The sequence below is a fragment of the Tachyglossus aculeatus genome, chromosome 26 (assembly GCF_015852505.1).
Source record: "Tachyglossus aculeatus isolate mTacAcu1 chromosome 26, mTacAcu1.pri, whole genome shotgun sequence".
In the NCBI taxonomy this organism is placed as follows: Eukaryota; Metazoa; Chordata; class Mammalia; order Monotremata; family Tachyglossidae; genus Tachyglossus; species Tachyglossus aculeatus.
The window spans coordinates 7,523,335-7,535,976 of NC_052091.1; the positions used below are offsets into that span (position 1 = coordinate 7,523,335).

At 50.2% G+C, this 12,642-nt stretch overlaps 1 protein-coding gene across 1 annotated transcript in view; it reads right to left on the reverse strand.

The window, feature by feature from the left end:
- Nucleotides 1-12,642, reverse strand: part of IGDCC3 (immunoglobulin superfamily DCC subclass member 3) — a 70,662-nt gene that overhangs the window by 8,005 nt on the left and 50,015 nt on the right. The window contains exons 6-11 of the mRNA XM_038766990.1: nucleotides 9,245-9,403; nucleotides 7,152-7,317; nucleotides 5,516-5,763; nucleotides 5,011-5,175; nucleotides 2,065-2,253; nucleotides 1,839-1,943 (exon numbers count right to left, since the gene is read on the reverse strand). Of these exons, the coding sequence (XP_038622918.1) occupies nucleotides 1,839-1,943; nucleotides 2,065-2,253; nucleotides 5,011-5,175; nucleotides 5,516-5,763; nucleotides 7,152-7,317; nucleotides 9,245-9,403 (1,032 nt within the window). The remainder of the gene's footprint in view (nucleotides 1-1,838; nucleotides 1,944-2,064; nucleotides 2,254-5,010; nucleotides 5,176-5,515; nucleotides 5,764-7,151; nucleotides 7,318-9,244; nucleotides 9,404-12,642) is intronic.

A 12,642-nucleotide genomic window follows, 5' to 3' on the forward strand; every position in this document is an offset into this window, starting at 1 on the left:
CTTAGAACAGTGTCTGGCACATAGTAAGCGCTTCGTGGCTTAGTAGAAAGAACGCGGGCTCGGGAGCCAGAGGCCGTGGATTCAGATCCCGACCCAGCCACTTGTCTGCTGTGTGACCTTGGGCGAGCCACTTAACTTCTCTGTGCCTCGGTCACCCCATCTGGAAAATGGGAATGAATGAATGAGGGGCAGCCTAACTCCATCCTAATCTTCCTAGACCTCTCAACTACTCTTAACAATGTATACCACCTCCTTTTCCTTGAAATCATCATCATCATCATCAATCGTATTTATTGAGCGCTTACTATGTGCAGAGCACTGTACTAAGCGCTTGGGAAGTACAAATTGGCAACATATAGAGACAGTCCCTACCCAACAGTGGGCTCACAGTCTAAAAGGGGGAGACAGAGAACAAAACCAAACATACTAACAAAATAAAATAAATAGAATAGATATGTACAAATAAAATAAATAAATAGATAGAGTAAAAAATATGTACAAACATATATACATATATACAGGTGCTGTGAGGAAGGGAAGGAGGTAAGATGGGGGGGATGGAGAGGGGGACGAGGGGGAGAGGAAGGAAGGGGCTCAGTCTGGGAAATGCCCTCCAGCTCTGGCTTCACTGACACTCCTGTCTCTCTGCTCCTTCTCGGTTTCTTTTTCCACTGTCTCCTCTCCTCCAGTTCTCTCCTCCATCCCCTCTAATCTGTTTTCCACCACTTTTATGCCACAGAATCGGCCCTCTCGGCAGAATCGACGACTCTCTTCTTGCCACATCTGATGGTCTGCACTCCATCCTAATCTTCCTTCTCTCTGCTCCTTCTCGGTTTCTTTTTCCACTGTCTCCTCTCCTCCAGTTCTCTCCTCGATCCCCTCTAATCCGTTTTCCACCACTTTTATGCCACAGAATCGGCCCTCTCGAAGGTTACCGACGACTCCCTTCTTGCCACATCTGATGGTCTGCACTCCATCCTAATCTTCCCAGACCTCTCAACTGCTTTTAGCAATGTATACCACCTCCTTTTCCTTGAAGCTTCCTCCAACCCTGGCTTCAGTGACACTCCCGCCTCTCTGCTCCTCAGTTTCTTTTTCCTCTGTCTCCGCCGGTTCTGTCCTCGATCCCCTCCAATCTGTCTTCCACAGAAACGGCCCTTTCAAAGGTAACTGATGACTCTCTTCTTGCCAAATCTGACGGTCTGTACTGCGTCCTAATCTTCCTAGACCTCGCGACTGCTTTAGACGAGGTATACCACCTTCTTTTCCTTGAAGCTTCCTCCAGCTCCGGTGTCACTGACACTCCTGTCTCTCCTGCCCCTTCTCAGTTTCTTTTTCTGGCTCCTCCTCTCCCTTCCACCCTCTGACATCCCCCACGGCTCAGGTCTGAGTCGTCCTTTGGAGAACTCATTCGCTCTCGTGACTTCAGCTAACATCCCCGCTCCGCCAATTGTCGGCTTTGTGGGCAAGTCACTTCACTTCTCTGTGCCTCAGTTCCCTCATCTCGCAAATGGGGATGAAGACTGTGAGCCCCCTGTGGGACAACCTGATCACCCGGTAACCTCCCCAGCGCTTAGAACAGTGCTTAGCACATAGTAAGCGCTTAATAAATGCTGTCATTATTATTATTATTATCGTATCTACCTCAGTGCTTGGAACAGTTCTTGGCACATAGTAAGCACTTAACAAATACAACTACTTAACAAATACACAAATACTTAACAAATACCACGATTGTTGTTATTATTATGATGATGAACAAATATCGCAATTGTTATTATTGTTTTTACTATGATGATTATCGTTTCCCAGAGCCCTGATCGTTGGGGCCAACTCACCAGTCCCGTCCACCGTCTCGGGCAGGGCCACGAAGCGCACGGTGGTGTTCCCGTCGCCGTGCTGATTATAGGCCAGCAGCTTCACCTCGTAAACCACGGCCGGGTCTGAGGGGAGAGTCCGGCCGGTCAGACCCGCGCCAGGGGCCGCGAGGGGCCACCGGGAGACCCTCCCCTCCACCCCAACCCGGGTCCTCCCAGGAGTGGGGGGTCCCCGGCCAAACGGTACCCAGATGGGTGATGTTGAAGGAGGTGGCGTTGCCGGGCAACATCATGGGGCCGACGAAGTGGGCCAGGCGCTCCGGACGGTAGAACAGCTTGAAGCCTTTGGGCCGGCCCAGTTTGAGGGACGGCTCCCACAGGGCCTGGATCGAGGTGCTGTCGAGGACCCTGACGGACAGGGCCGGCATCCCCGGGACTGCCGCAGAGGCGCGCGGGGAGAGACGGAGACGGACGGAGGGACGGACGGACGGGGAACAGGAGAGGGAGAGAAAGGGAGAGGGCCGGGAGAGCCGGGGGACGAGGGAAATCAGAAACAGGAATTTTGAATGCTGGATTCCCTCCCCTGCCAACTCCTCATTTCAGCCACTTGGACTTTTTTTGTTGCTTTAATGGTAATCAATCAATCATATTTATTGAGCGCTTACTGTGTGCAGAGCACTGGACTAAGCGCTTGGGAAGTCCAAGTTGGCAACATATAGAGACAGTCCCTACCCAACAGTGGGCTCACAGTTTAAAAGGGCCGATTTGGTATTTGGTAAGTGCCATTCAGTCATTCATTCAATCGTATTCATTGGGCACTGTACTAAGCGCTGGAGTAGGTGAGCCCGTTGTTGGGGAGGGACCGTCTCTAGATGTTGCCAACTTGGACTTCCCAAGTACAGTGCTCTCTGCGCATGGTAAGTGCTCCATAAATACGATTGAATGAATGAATTAATGAATGAATGAAATCCCCATTTTCTGGTTCAGGTAACTGAGGCCCAGAGAAGGGAAGTGTACGAGTGTGTAGTACAGTGCTCTGCACACTGTAAGCGCTCCATAAATACGATTGATTGAATGGATGAATGAAATCCCCATTTTCTGGTTCAGGTAACTGAGGCCCAGAGAAGTGAAGTGTACAAGTGTGTAGTACAGTGCTCTGCACACTGTAAGCACTCAAAAAATACGATTGAATGAATGAATGAATGAAATCCCCATTTTCTGGTTCAGGTAACTGAGGCCCAGAGAAGTGAAGTGTACAAGTGTGTAGTACGGTGCTCTGAACACAGTAAGCGCTCAATAAATACGATTGAATGAATGAATGAATGAATGAATGAAATCCCCATTTTCTGGTTCAGGTAACTGAGGCCCAGAGAAGGGAAGTATATGAATGTGTAGTACAGTGCTCTGCACACTGTAAGCGCTCAAAAAATACAAGTGAATGAATGAATGAATGAATGAAATCCCCATTTTCTGGTTCCGGTAACTGAGGCCCAGAGAAGTGAAGTGTACAAGTGTGTAGTACAGTGCTCTGCACACTGTAAGTGCTCCATAAATACGATTGAATGAATGAATGGATGAATGAAATCCCCATTTTCTGGTTCGGGTAACTGAGGCCCAAAGAAGTGAAGTGTACAAGTGTGTAGTCCAGTGCTCTGCACACTGTAAGCGCTCAATAAATACGATTGAATGAATGAATGAATGAATGAAATCCCCATTTTCTGGTTCAGGTAACTGAGGTCCAGAGAAGTGAAGTGTACGGTTGTGTAGTACAGTGCTCTGCACACTGTAAGTGCTCAATAAATACGATTGAATGAATGAATGAATGAAATCCCCATTTTCTGGTTCAGGTAACTGAGGCCCAGAGAAGTGAAGTGTACAAGTGTGTAGTCCAGTGCTCTGCACACAGTAAGCGCTCAATAAATACAATTGAATGAATGAATGAATGAATGAATGAATGAAATCCCCATTTTCTGGTTCAGGTAACTGAGGCCCAGAGAAGGGAAGTATACAAGTGTGTAGTACAGTGCTCTGCACATTGTAAGCGCTCAATAAATACGATTGAATGAATGAATGCTAATCAGGTTGGACAAAGTCCCCGCCCCACTTGGGGCTTATAGTCTCAATCCCCATTTTCTGGTTCGGGTAACTGAGGCCCAGAGAAGTGAAGTGTACAAGTGTGTAGTCCAGTGCTCTGCACACAGTAAGCGCTCAATAAATATGATTGAATGAAGCGACTTGCCCAGGGTCACCCAGGGGACGTAATAATAATAATGATGGTATTTGTTAAGCGCTTACTATGCGCAAAGCACTGTTCTAAGCGCTGGGGAGGTTACAAGGTGATCAGGTTGTCCCACGGGGGGCTCACAGTTTTAATCCCCATTTTACAGATGAGGGAACTGAGGCAGAGCCAGGACTAGAAGCCAGGTCCTTCTAGTTCCCAGGCCCGGGCTCTATCCCTCAGGCCACGCTGCTTCTCCTCACCCCACCGCAGCCCCTGCTTTCTCCCCCAGCTTTCTACCTTCTATCTCCCCCAGCGCTTAGAACAGTGCTTGGCACATAGTAAGCGCTTATCAAATATTATCATCATTATTATTATTTCTCCGGGAAAACTCAGGCTCGTGTTCTTTCCCGGCGGACTCCCGCTGGCCAGGTCCCGGGGGTCAGGCCAGGGTCCAGTGTCCGTTCAAAAACGTCCCGCACAGGTCGGCCCCAGCTCGCAATCAGTCAATCAATCAATCGTATTTATTGAGCGCTTACTATGTGCAGAGCACTGTACTAAGCGCTTGGGAAGTACAAATTGGCAACAAAGCGCTTAGCCACTTAGATAAGCTGCATGGCTCAGTGGAAAGAGCCCGGGCTTTGGAGTCAGAGGTCATGGGTTCGAATCCCGGCTCCACCACTTAGCTGCGTGACTTTGGGCAAGTCACTGCACTTCCCTGGGCCTCATCTGTAAAATGGGGATTAAGACCGTGAGCCCCCTGTGGGGCGACCCGATTGCCTTGTAATCTCCCCAGTGCTTAGAACATAGTAAGCGCTTAATAAATGCTATCGTTATTATTATTGTTATTATTATTAGCCCGGTGCTCGCACACAGTAAGCGTTCAATAAATACGCCCGACTGGCTGTCAGCGGTCCAGGTACTGCAGGGCCCAGACGGAGCTGCGGCCGCCCTCGGGCTCCGTCGGTGCCTCACCTTCCCCCAGGGTGCGGACCACGGTCACCACGGAGGGTCGGCTGGCCCCCCGCGACGTGTAGGCCTTGACGTAGAAGCTGTAGCGGGTGGACGGCTCCAGGTCGGACACTAGCTGCCGGAAGGTGCTCTTGCTGACCGCCTCCTGGTACTCCATCTCCAGGGGGTCTGGGCCGGGGCGGGAGTTGGGGGGAGCATTGAGGGCCTCCGGGGGAGATGCCGGACTCTTCTCCTCCCCGCCCGTCCTGCGGTCCGTCCCTCTCACCTGTCTCCGGCAACGTCCCGTCCACCCCGCCTCCTGCAGCCGCCACCGCCTCCAGGATGCTTTCCCCGATTGGGAATCCCCCCGCCGTCCAGCTTCCCTTCCCCCGCCAACCCCCGCCTCACCACCCTGGACCAGGCCTCCCACGCCTCGGTGCCGAGAAAATGGGGCTCGAAGCGACGAAGCCGCGGGGATGGGAAAGGGCGGCTTCACCTCCCGGCCCGGAGGGACTGCAGGGGCCCTCACCGGCGGCCTTCCTGATGTGGAGGACGTAACCGATGATCTCCTGGGTGTTCTGCAGGGGCTCGCCCCAAGACACCTGGACGGCGGTGGCCGAGACCGTCTCGGCCCTGACGTCCCGGGGGGGCCCGGGCAGCCCTTCCGCCCACAGCACGGTCAGCCGGGCGCTGGCCTGAGAGGAGCCGGCGCTGTTCTCGGCGATGCACTGGTAAATGGCTTCATCCTCCTGGCTGATTCCGGAGAGGGTCAGCGTGCTGGATAATAATAATAATAATAATAATAATGATAATGGCATTGATTAAGCGCTTACTATGTGCCAAGCACTGTTCTAAGCTCTTGAGGAGGTTACAAGGTGATCAGGTTGTCCCACGGGGGTGCTCACAGTCTTAATTCCCATTTTCCAGATGAGGGAACTGAGGCGCAGAGAAGTGAAGTGACTTGCCCAAAGTCCCCCAGCTGACAATTGGCAGAGCCAGGGTTTGAACCCGTGACCTCTGACTCCAAAGCCCGGGCTCTTTCCACTGAGCCACGCTGCTTCTCTGATGAGGGGAGGGTCGGTCGGGTGACCATCGGGGCTTCCCCCGTCTCGCCCCACTCCTCCCGGGCCACCCCACCAATCAATCAATCAATCGTATTTATTGAGCGCTTACTGTGAGCGGAGCACTGTACTAAGCGCTTGGGAAGTCCAAGTTGGCAACATATAGATACAGTCGCTACCCAACAGTGGGCTCACAGTCTAGAAGGGGGAGACGGAGAACAGAACCAAACATACTAACAAAATAAAATAAATAGAATAGATATGTCCAAGTAAAATAAATAGAGTAATAAATCTGTACAGACATATATACATATATACAGGTGCTGTGGGGAAGGGAAGGAGGTAAGATGGGGGGATGGAGAGGGGGACGAGGGGGATAAAATAAATAAATAAATAGAGTAATAAATCTGTACAAACATATATACATATATACAGGTGCTGTGGGGAAGGGAAGGAGGTAAGGTGGGGGGGTGGAGAGGCGGACGAGGGGGATAAAATAAATAAATAAATAAATAGAGTAATAAATCTGTACAAACATATATACCTATATACAGGTGCTGTGGGGAAGGGAAGGAGGTAAGATGGGGGGGATGGAGAGGGGGATGAGGGGGATAAAATAAATAAATAGAGTAATAAATCTGTACAAACATATATACATATATACAGGTGCTGTGGGGAAGGGAAGGAGGTAAGATGGGGGGGATGGAGAGGGGGACGAGGGGGATAAAATAAATAAATAAATAGAGTAATAAATCTGTACAAACATATATACATATATACAGGTGCTGTGGGGAAGGGAAGGAGGTAAGATGGGGGGACGAAGAGGGGGACGAGGGGGAGAGGAAGGAAGGGGCTGAGTGTGGGAAGGCCTCCTGGAGGAGGTGAGCTCTCAGTAGGGCCTTGAAGGGAGGAAGAGAGCTAGCATCGTGGGCGCTCCTGGAGGTCACGACCCCGGAGATGCCCACCGGGCCATCCCGGGCAACGACGGTTCCCCCTTCTCTCCATCTCCGGTGCCCCTCTCCCCGCACGGTGGTACCTCATCATCATCAATCGTATTTATTGAGCGCTTACTATGTGCAGAGCACTGTACTAAGCCCTTTGTACCTGTTGCTGTTCTTGAGCTTGACGTGACTGGAGGGTCCCAGGACCTGCCCGTTCTTCAGCCAGGTGATCTGGGGGGGCGGCTCCCCTTGCGCCTGGCAGGTGAACACGGCCGTGCTGCCCGCGGGCCGGGAGATGGACTGAGGGTGCTGGACGAACTCTGCCGGGGCTGAGTGGGCAGCGGGGGGCGGGAGGAGGAGGAGGAGGAAGAAGAGGGAGAATAATGATAATAAACTGAGGCCCAGAGAAGTAAGTGACCTGCCCAAGCCCTATGTTCTGAACTCCTCAGCCCGGCCTGCCCCCGCCCCATCCCGGGATGGAGAAAGAGGATGGTAGATGGAGAAAGGTAGATGGAGAAGACAACCAGGTTGAATAATAATAATAATACTGGCATTTGTTAAGCACTTACTACGTGCAAAGCACTATTCTAAGCACCGGGGGACACAAGGTGATCAGGTTGTCCCGCGTGGGGCTAACGGTCGTCATCCCCATTTGCCAGATGAGGGAACTGAGGCTCCGAGAAGTGACTTGCCCGAGGTCACACAGCAATCAATCAATCAATCGTATTTATTGAGCGCTTACTGTGGGCAGAGCACTGGACTAAGCAGAGGTCACACAGCAGATGTGTGGCGGAGTCAGGATTCGAACCCATGACCTCTAGCTCCAAATCCCGGTCTCTTTCCACTAAGCCACGCTGCCGACAAGGCCACGCTGCCTCTCTATCCCACATGGAACATTATATTATATTAGAGAAGCAGCGTGGCTCGGTGGAAAGAGCCCGGGCTTTGGAGTCAGAGGTCCTGGGTTCAAATCCCGGCTCCGCCAATTGTCAGCTGCATGACTCGGGGTTAAGTCACTTAACATCTCTGTGCCTCAGTTCCCTCATCTGTAAAATGGGGATTAAGACTGTGAGCACCCCGTGGGACAACCTGATCACCTTGTAACCTCCCAAGCGCTTAGAACAGTGCTTTGCACATAGTAAGCGCTTAATAAATGCCATTATTATTATTATTACTAATGTCCGTCTCCCCCTCTAGACGGTCAGCTGGTTGTGGGCAGGGATCATATAATAATAATGATGGTATTTGTTAAGCACTTACTATGTGCCAAGCACTGTTCATCACACACAGTAAGCGTTCAATAAATATGCCTGACTGGCTCTCAGCGGTCCATACACTGCAGGGCACAGACCGAGCTGCAGGCGCCCTCGGGCTTCCTGCACCCGGTGGAGGGAACGCACCTATTGTACTCTCCCAAGCGCTTAGTACAGTGCACTGCACACAGTAAGTGCTCAAGAAATACCTTTGACTGACTGAGGGGGGGGAACAGGAATTATGTTGCCAACTTGTACTTCCCAAGCGCTTAGTACAGTGCTCTGCACACAGTAAGTGCTCAAGAAATACCTTTGACTGACTGAGGGGGGGGAACAGGCATTATGTTGCCCACTTGTATTTCCCAAGCGCTTAGTACAGTGCTCTGCACACAGTAAGTGCTCAAGAAATACCTTTGACTGACAGAGAGGGGAACAGCCATTATGCTGCCAACTTGTACTTCCCAAGAGCTTAGTACAGTGCTCTGCACACAATAAGTGCTCAATAAATACGATTGATTGATTGATTTTCCTCCTGTTTCACAGATGGGAATCTCTATGACAAGTAGAGATAACCCCAACCCTCACCACCCCTTGGGCGCGTGTTTGTACATATTTATTACTCTATTTGTTTATTTTACTTGTCCATAACTATTCTATTTATTTTATTTTGTTAGTATGTTTGGTTTTGTTCTCTGTCTCCCCCTTCTAGCCTGTAAGCCCACTGTTGGGTAGGGACCGTCTCTAGATGTTGTCAACTTGGACTTCCCAAGTGCTCAGTACAGTGCTCTCCACACAGTAAGCGCTCAATCATCATCAATCGTATTTATTGAGCACTCAATAAATACGATTGATTGATTGATTGATTGAGGGTGTAGAGGCAGGAGGATGGACGGGATGACCTCTGAAAGCTCCCCCCCCACCCCGTCCAGGGACGAAGGGGGTGGGACGGGGACAACCGTGGGGGTCCCGTGAGGTCCGGGGGGTTTGGCCCCCGCGTCCGTACCTTGCACCACGAGCCGGCCCTGCGCCGTCCTCCGGACCCGCGTCCCGGGTTTGTTGGCGGCACAGACGTAGACGCCCGAGTGTTGCACCGTCACGTCGGAGATCATCAGGTTCCCCGTCCCCAGCACCTGGATCCCCTCCACCCCGATGGGCCGGCCATCTGCAGGACAGCGAGGCCCACCCAGGCGGCGGGGAGATGGCATCCCCCCAACTTGCATTTTATTCTATTTATTTTATTCTGTTAATACGTTTGGTTTTGTCGTCTGTCTCCCCCTTCTAGACCGGGAGCCCGCTGTTGGGTAGGGACCGTCTCTGGATGTTGCCAGCTTGGACTTCCCAAGAGCTTAGTCCAGTGCTCTGCACACAGTAAGCGCTCAATAAATACGATTGATTTGATTTGGGGACCGTCTCTATATGTTGCCAACTTGTACATCCCAAGCGCTTAGTACAGTGCTCTGCACACAGTAAGCACTCAGTAAATACGATTGAATGAATGAGGCCTTCCCAGACTGAGCCCCCTCCTTCCTCTCCCCCTCCTCCCCACCTTACCTCCTTCCCCTCCCCACAGCACCTGTATATATGTATGTATGTTTATATGTGTTGAATACTCTATTTATTTATCTATTTTATTTGTACATATTTATTCTATTTATTTTATTTTGTTAATATGTTTGGTTTTGTTCTCTGCCTCTCCCTTAAAGACTGCGAGCCCACTGTTGGGTAGGGACTGCCTCTGTATGTTGCCAACTTGGACTTCCCAAGTGCTTAGTCCAGTGCCCTGCACACAGTAAGCGCTCAAAAGATACGATTGATTTGATTTGATTTTTTGATTTAGGGACCGTTTCTATATGTTGCCAACTTGTACATCCCAAGCGCTTAGTCCAGTGTTCTGCACACAGTAAGCGCTCAGTAAATATGATTGAATGAATGAGGCCTTCCCAGACTGAGCCCCCTCCTTCCTTTCCCCCTCCTCCCCGCCTTACCTCCTTCCCCTCCCCACAGCACCTGCATATAGTTATGTATGTTTATATGTGTTGATTACTCTATTTATTTATTTATTTTATTCGTACCTATTTATTCTATTTATTTTATTTTGTTAATACGTTTGGTTTTGTTCTCTGTCTCCCCCTTAAAGACTGCGAGCCCACTGTTGGGTAGGGACCACCTCTGTATGTTGCCAACTTGGACTTCCCAAGCGCTTAGTCCAGTGCTCTGCACACAGTAAGCACTCAATATATACGATTGAACGAATGAATGAATGAAATCCCGGTGTTGCTGACCAGGCCTTCCCAGACTGAGCCCCCTCTTTCCTCTCCCCCTCTCCATCCCCCCCGCCTTACCTCCTTCCCTTCCCCACAACACCTGTATATACGTTTGTACGGATTTATTGCTCTATTTATTTCTTTATTCTACTTGTACATATCTATTCTACTTATATTTTGTTGATGTGTTTTGTTTTATTCTCTGTCTCCCCCTTCTAGACTGTGAGCCCGCTGTTGGGCAGATGTTGCCAACTTGGACTTAGTCCAGTGCTCTGCACAGGGTAAGCGCTCAATAAGTACGATTGAATGAATGAATGCTAGGAGGAGGTCTTCCCCTGGCTGTGCCCCTCCAGTTGGGGGTAATAATAATGATGGCCTTTATTAAGCGCTTACTATGTGCCAAGCACTGTTCTAAGCGCTGGGGGGATACAAGGTCATGAGGTTGTCCCACGGGGGGCTCCCAGTCTTCATCCCCATTTTCCAGAGGAGGGAACTGAGGCCCAGAGAAGTGAAGTGACTCGCCCAAAGTCACACAGCTGAGCCGGGATTTGAACCCATGGCCTCTGACTCCAAAGCCCGGGCTCTTTTCCACTGAGCCACGCTGAGGTGTCCAGCTCCGGGCACGGCTCAGGTCCCCCTTCTCTGTCTGGATGCGGTCGGGTCCCAAGGCGGCCCGTCCCAGGCCCTGTCTCGGTTCCGGGAGCCTTCCGGCACACGAGATCAACACGTCGGAAGCCCTCCAGCCCCCGCCCTCCATCCTTCCTACCCCAGGTTGCCATGGATTAACATACTTCATTCATTCATTCATTCCATTCAATCGTATTTATTGAGCGCTTACTGTGTGCAGAGCACTGGACTAAGCGCTTGGGAAGTCCAAGTTGGCAACATAGAGAGACGGTCCCTACCCATGGAAGATGGGGATGAAGACTGTGAGCCCCACGTGGGACAACCTGATCACTTTGTACCCCCCCTCAGCGCTTAGGACAGTGCCTTGCACACAGTAAGCGCTTAACAAATGCCATCATTATTATTATTATTATCTATCAATCAATCAATCGTATTTATTGAGTGCTTACTGTGTGCAGAGCACTATACTAAGCACTTGGGAAGTCCAAGTTGGCAACATCTAGAGACGGTCCCTACCCAACAGTGGGCTCACAGTCTATCCTTCCATCATAATGAGTCCCCTTCTAGACTGTGAGCCCACTGCTGGGTAGGGACTGTCTCTATATGTTGCCAACTTGGACTTCCCAAGCGCTTAGTACAGTGCTCTGCACACAGTAAGCATTCAATAAATACGATTTAAGCCCCACATGGGACAACCTGACCACCTTGTATCCCCCCCAGTGCTTAGAACAGTGCTTTGCACATAGTAAGCACTTAACAAATGCCATCATTATTATTACTTAACTTCTCTGTGCCTCAGTTACCTCATCTGTCAAATGGGAATGAAGACTGTGAGCCCCTGTGTGGGACAACCTGATTACCTTGTAACCTCCCCAGCGCTTAGAACAGTGCTTTGCACATAGTAAGCGCTTAACAAATGCCATTATTATCATTATTATGAAGACTGTGAGCCCCACGTGGGACAACCTGATCACCTTGTAACCTCCCCAGCACTTAGAACAGTGCTTGGCACATAGTAAGCGCTTAATAAATGCCATTATTATTATTATTATTATTATGAAGACTGTGAGCCCCACATGGGACAACCTGATCACCTTGTAACCTCCCCAGAGCTTAGAACAGTGCTTGGCACATAGTAAGCGCTTAATAAATGCCATTATTATTATTATTATTATGAAGACTGTGAGCCCCATGTGGGACAACCTGATCACCTTGTAACCTCCCCAGCACTTAGAGCAGTGTTTGGCACATAGTAAGCACTTAACAAATGCCATAATTGTTATTATTATGAAGACTGTGAGCCCCACGTGGGACAACCTGATCACCTTGTGACCTCCCCAGCGCTTAGAGCAGTGCTTGGCACATAGTAAGCGCTTAACAAATGCCATTATTATTATTATTATTATGAAGACTGTGAGCCCCCCGTGGGACAACCTGATCACCTTGTAACCTCCCCAGCGCTTAGAACAGTGCTCTGCACATAGTAAGCACTTAATAAATGCCATTATTA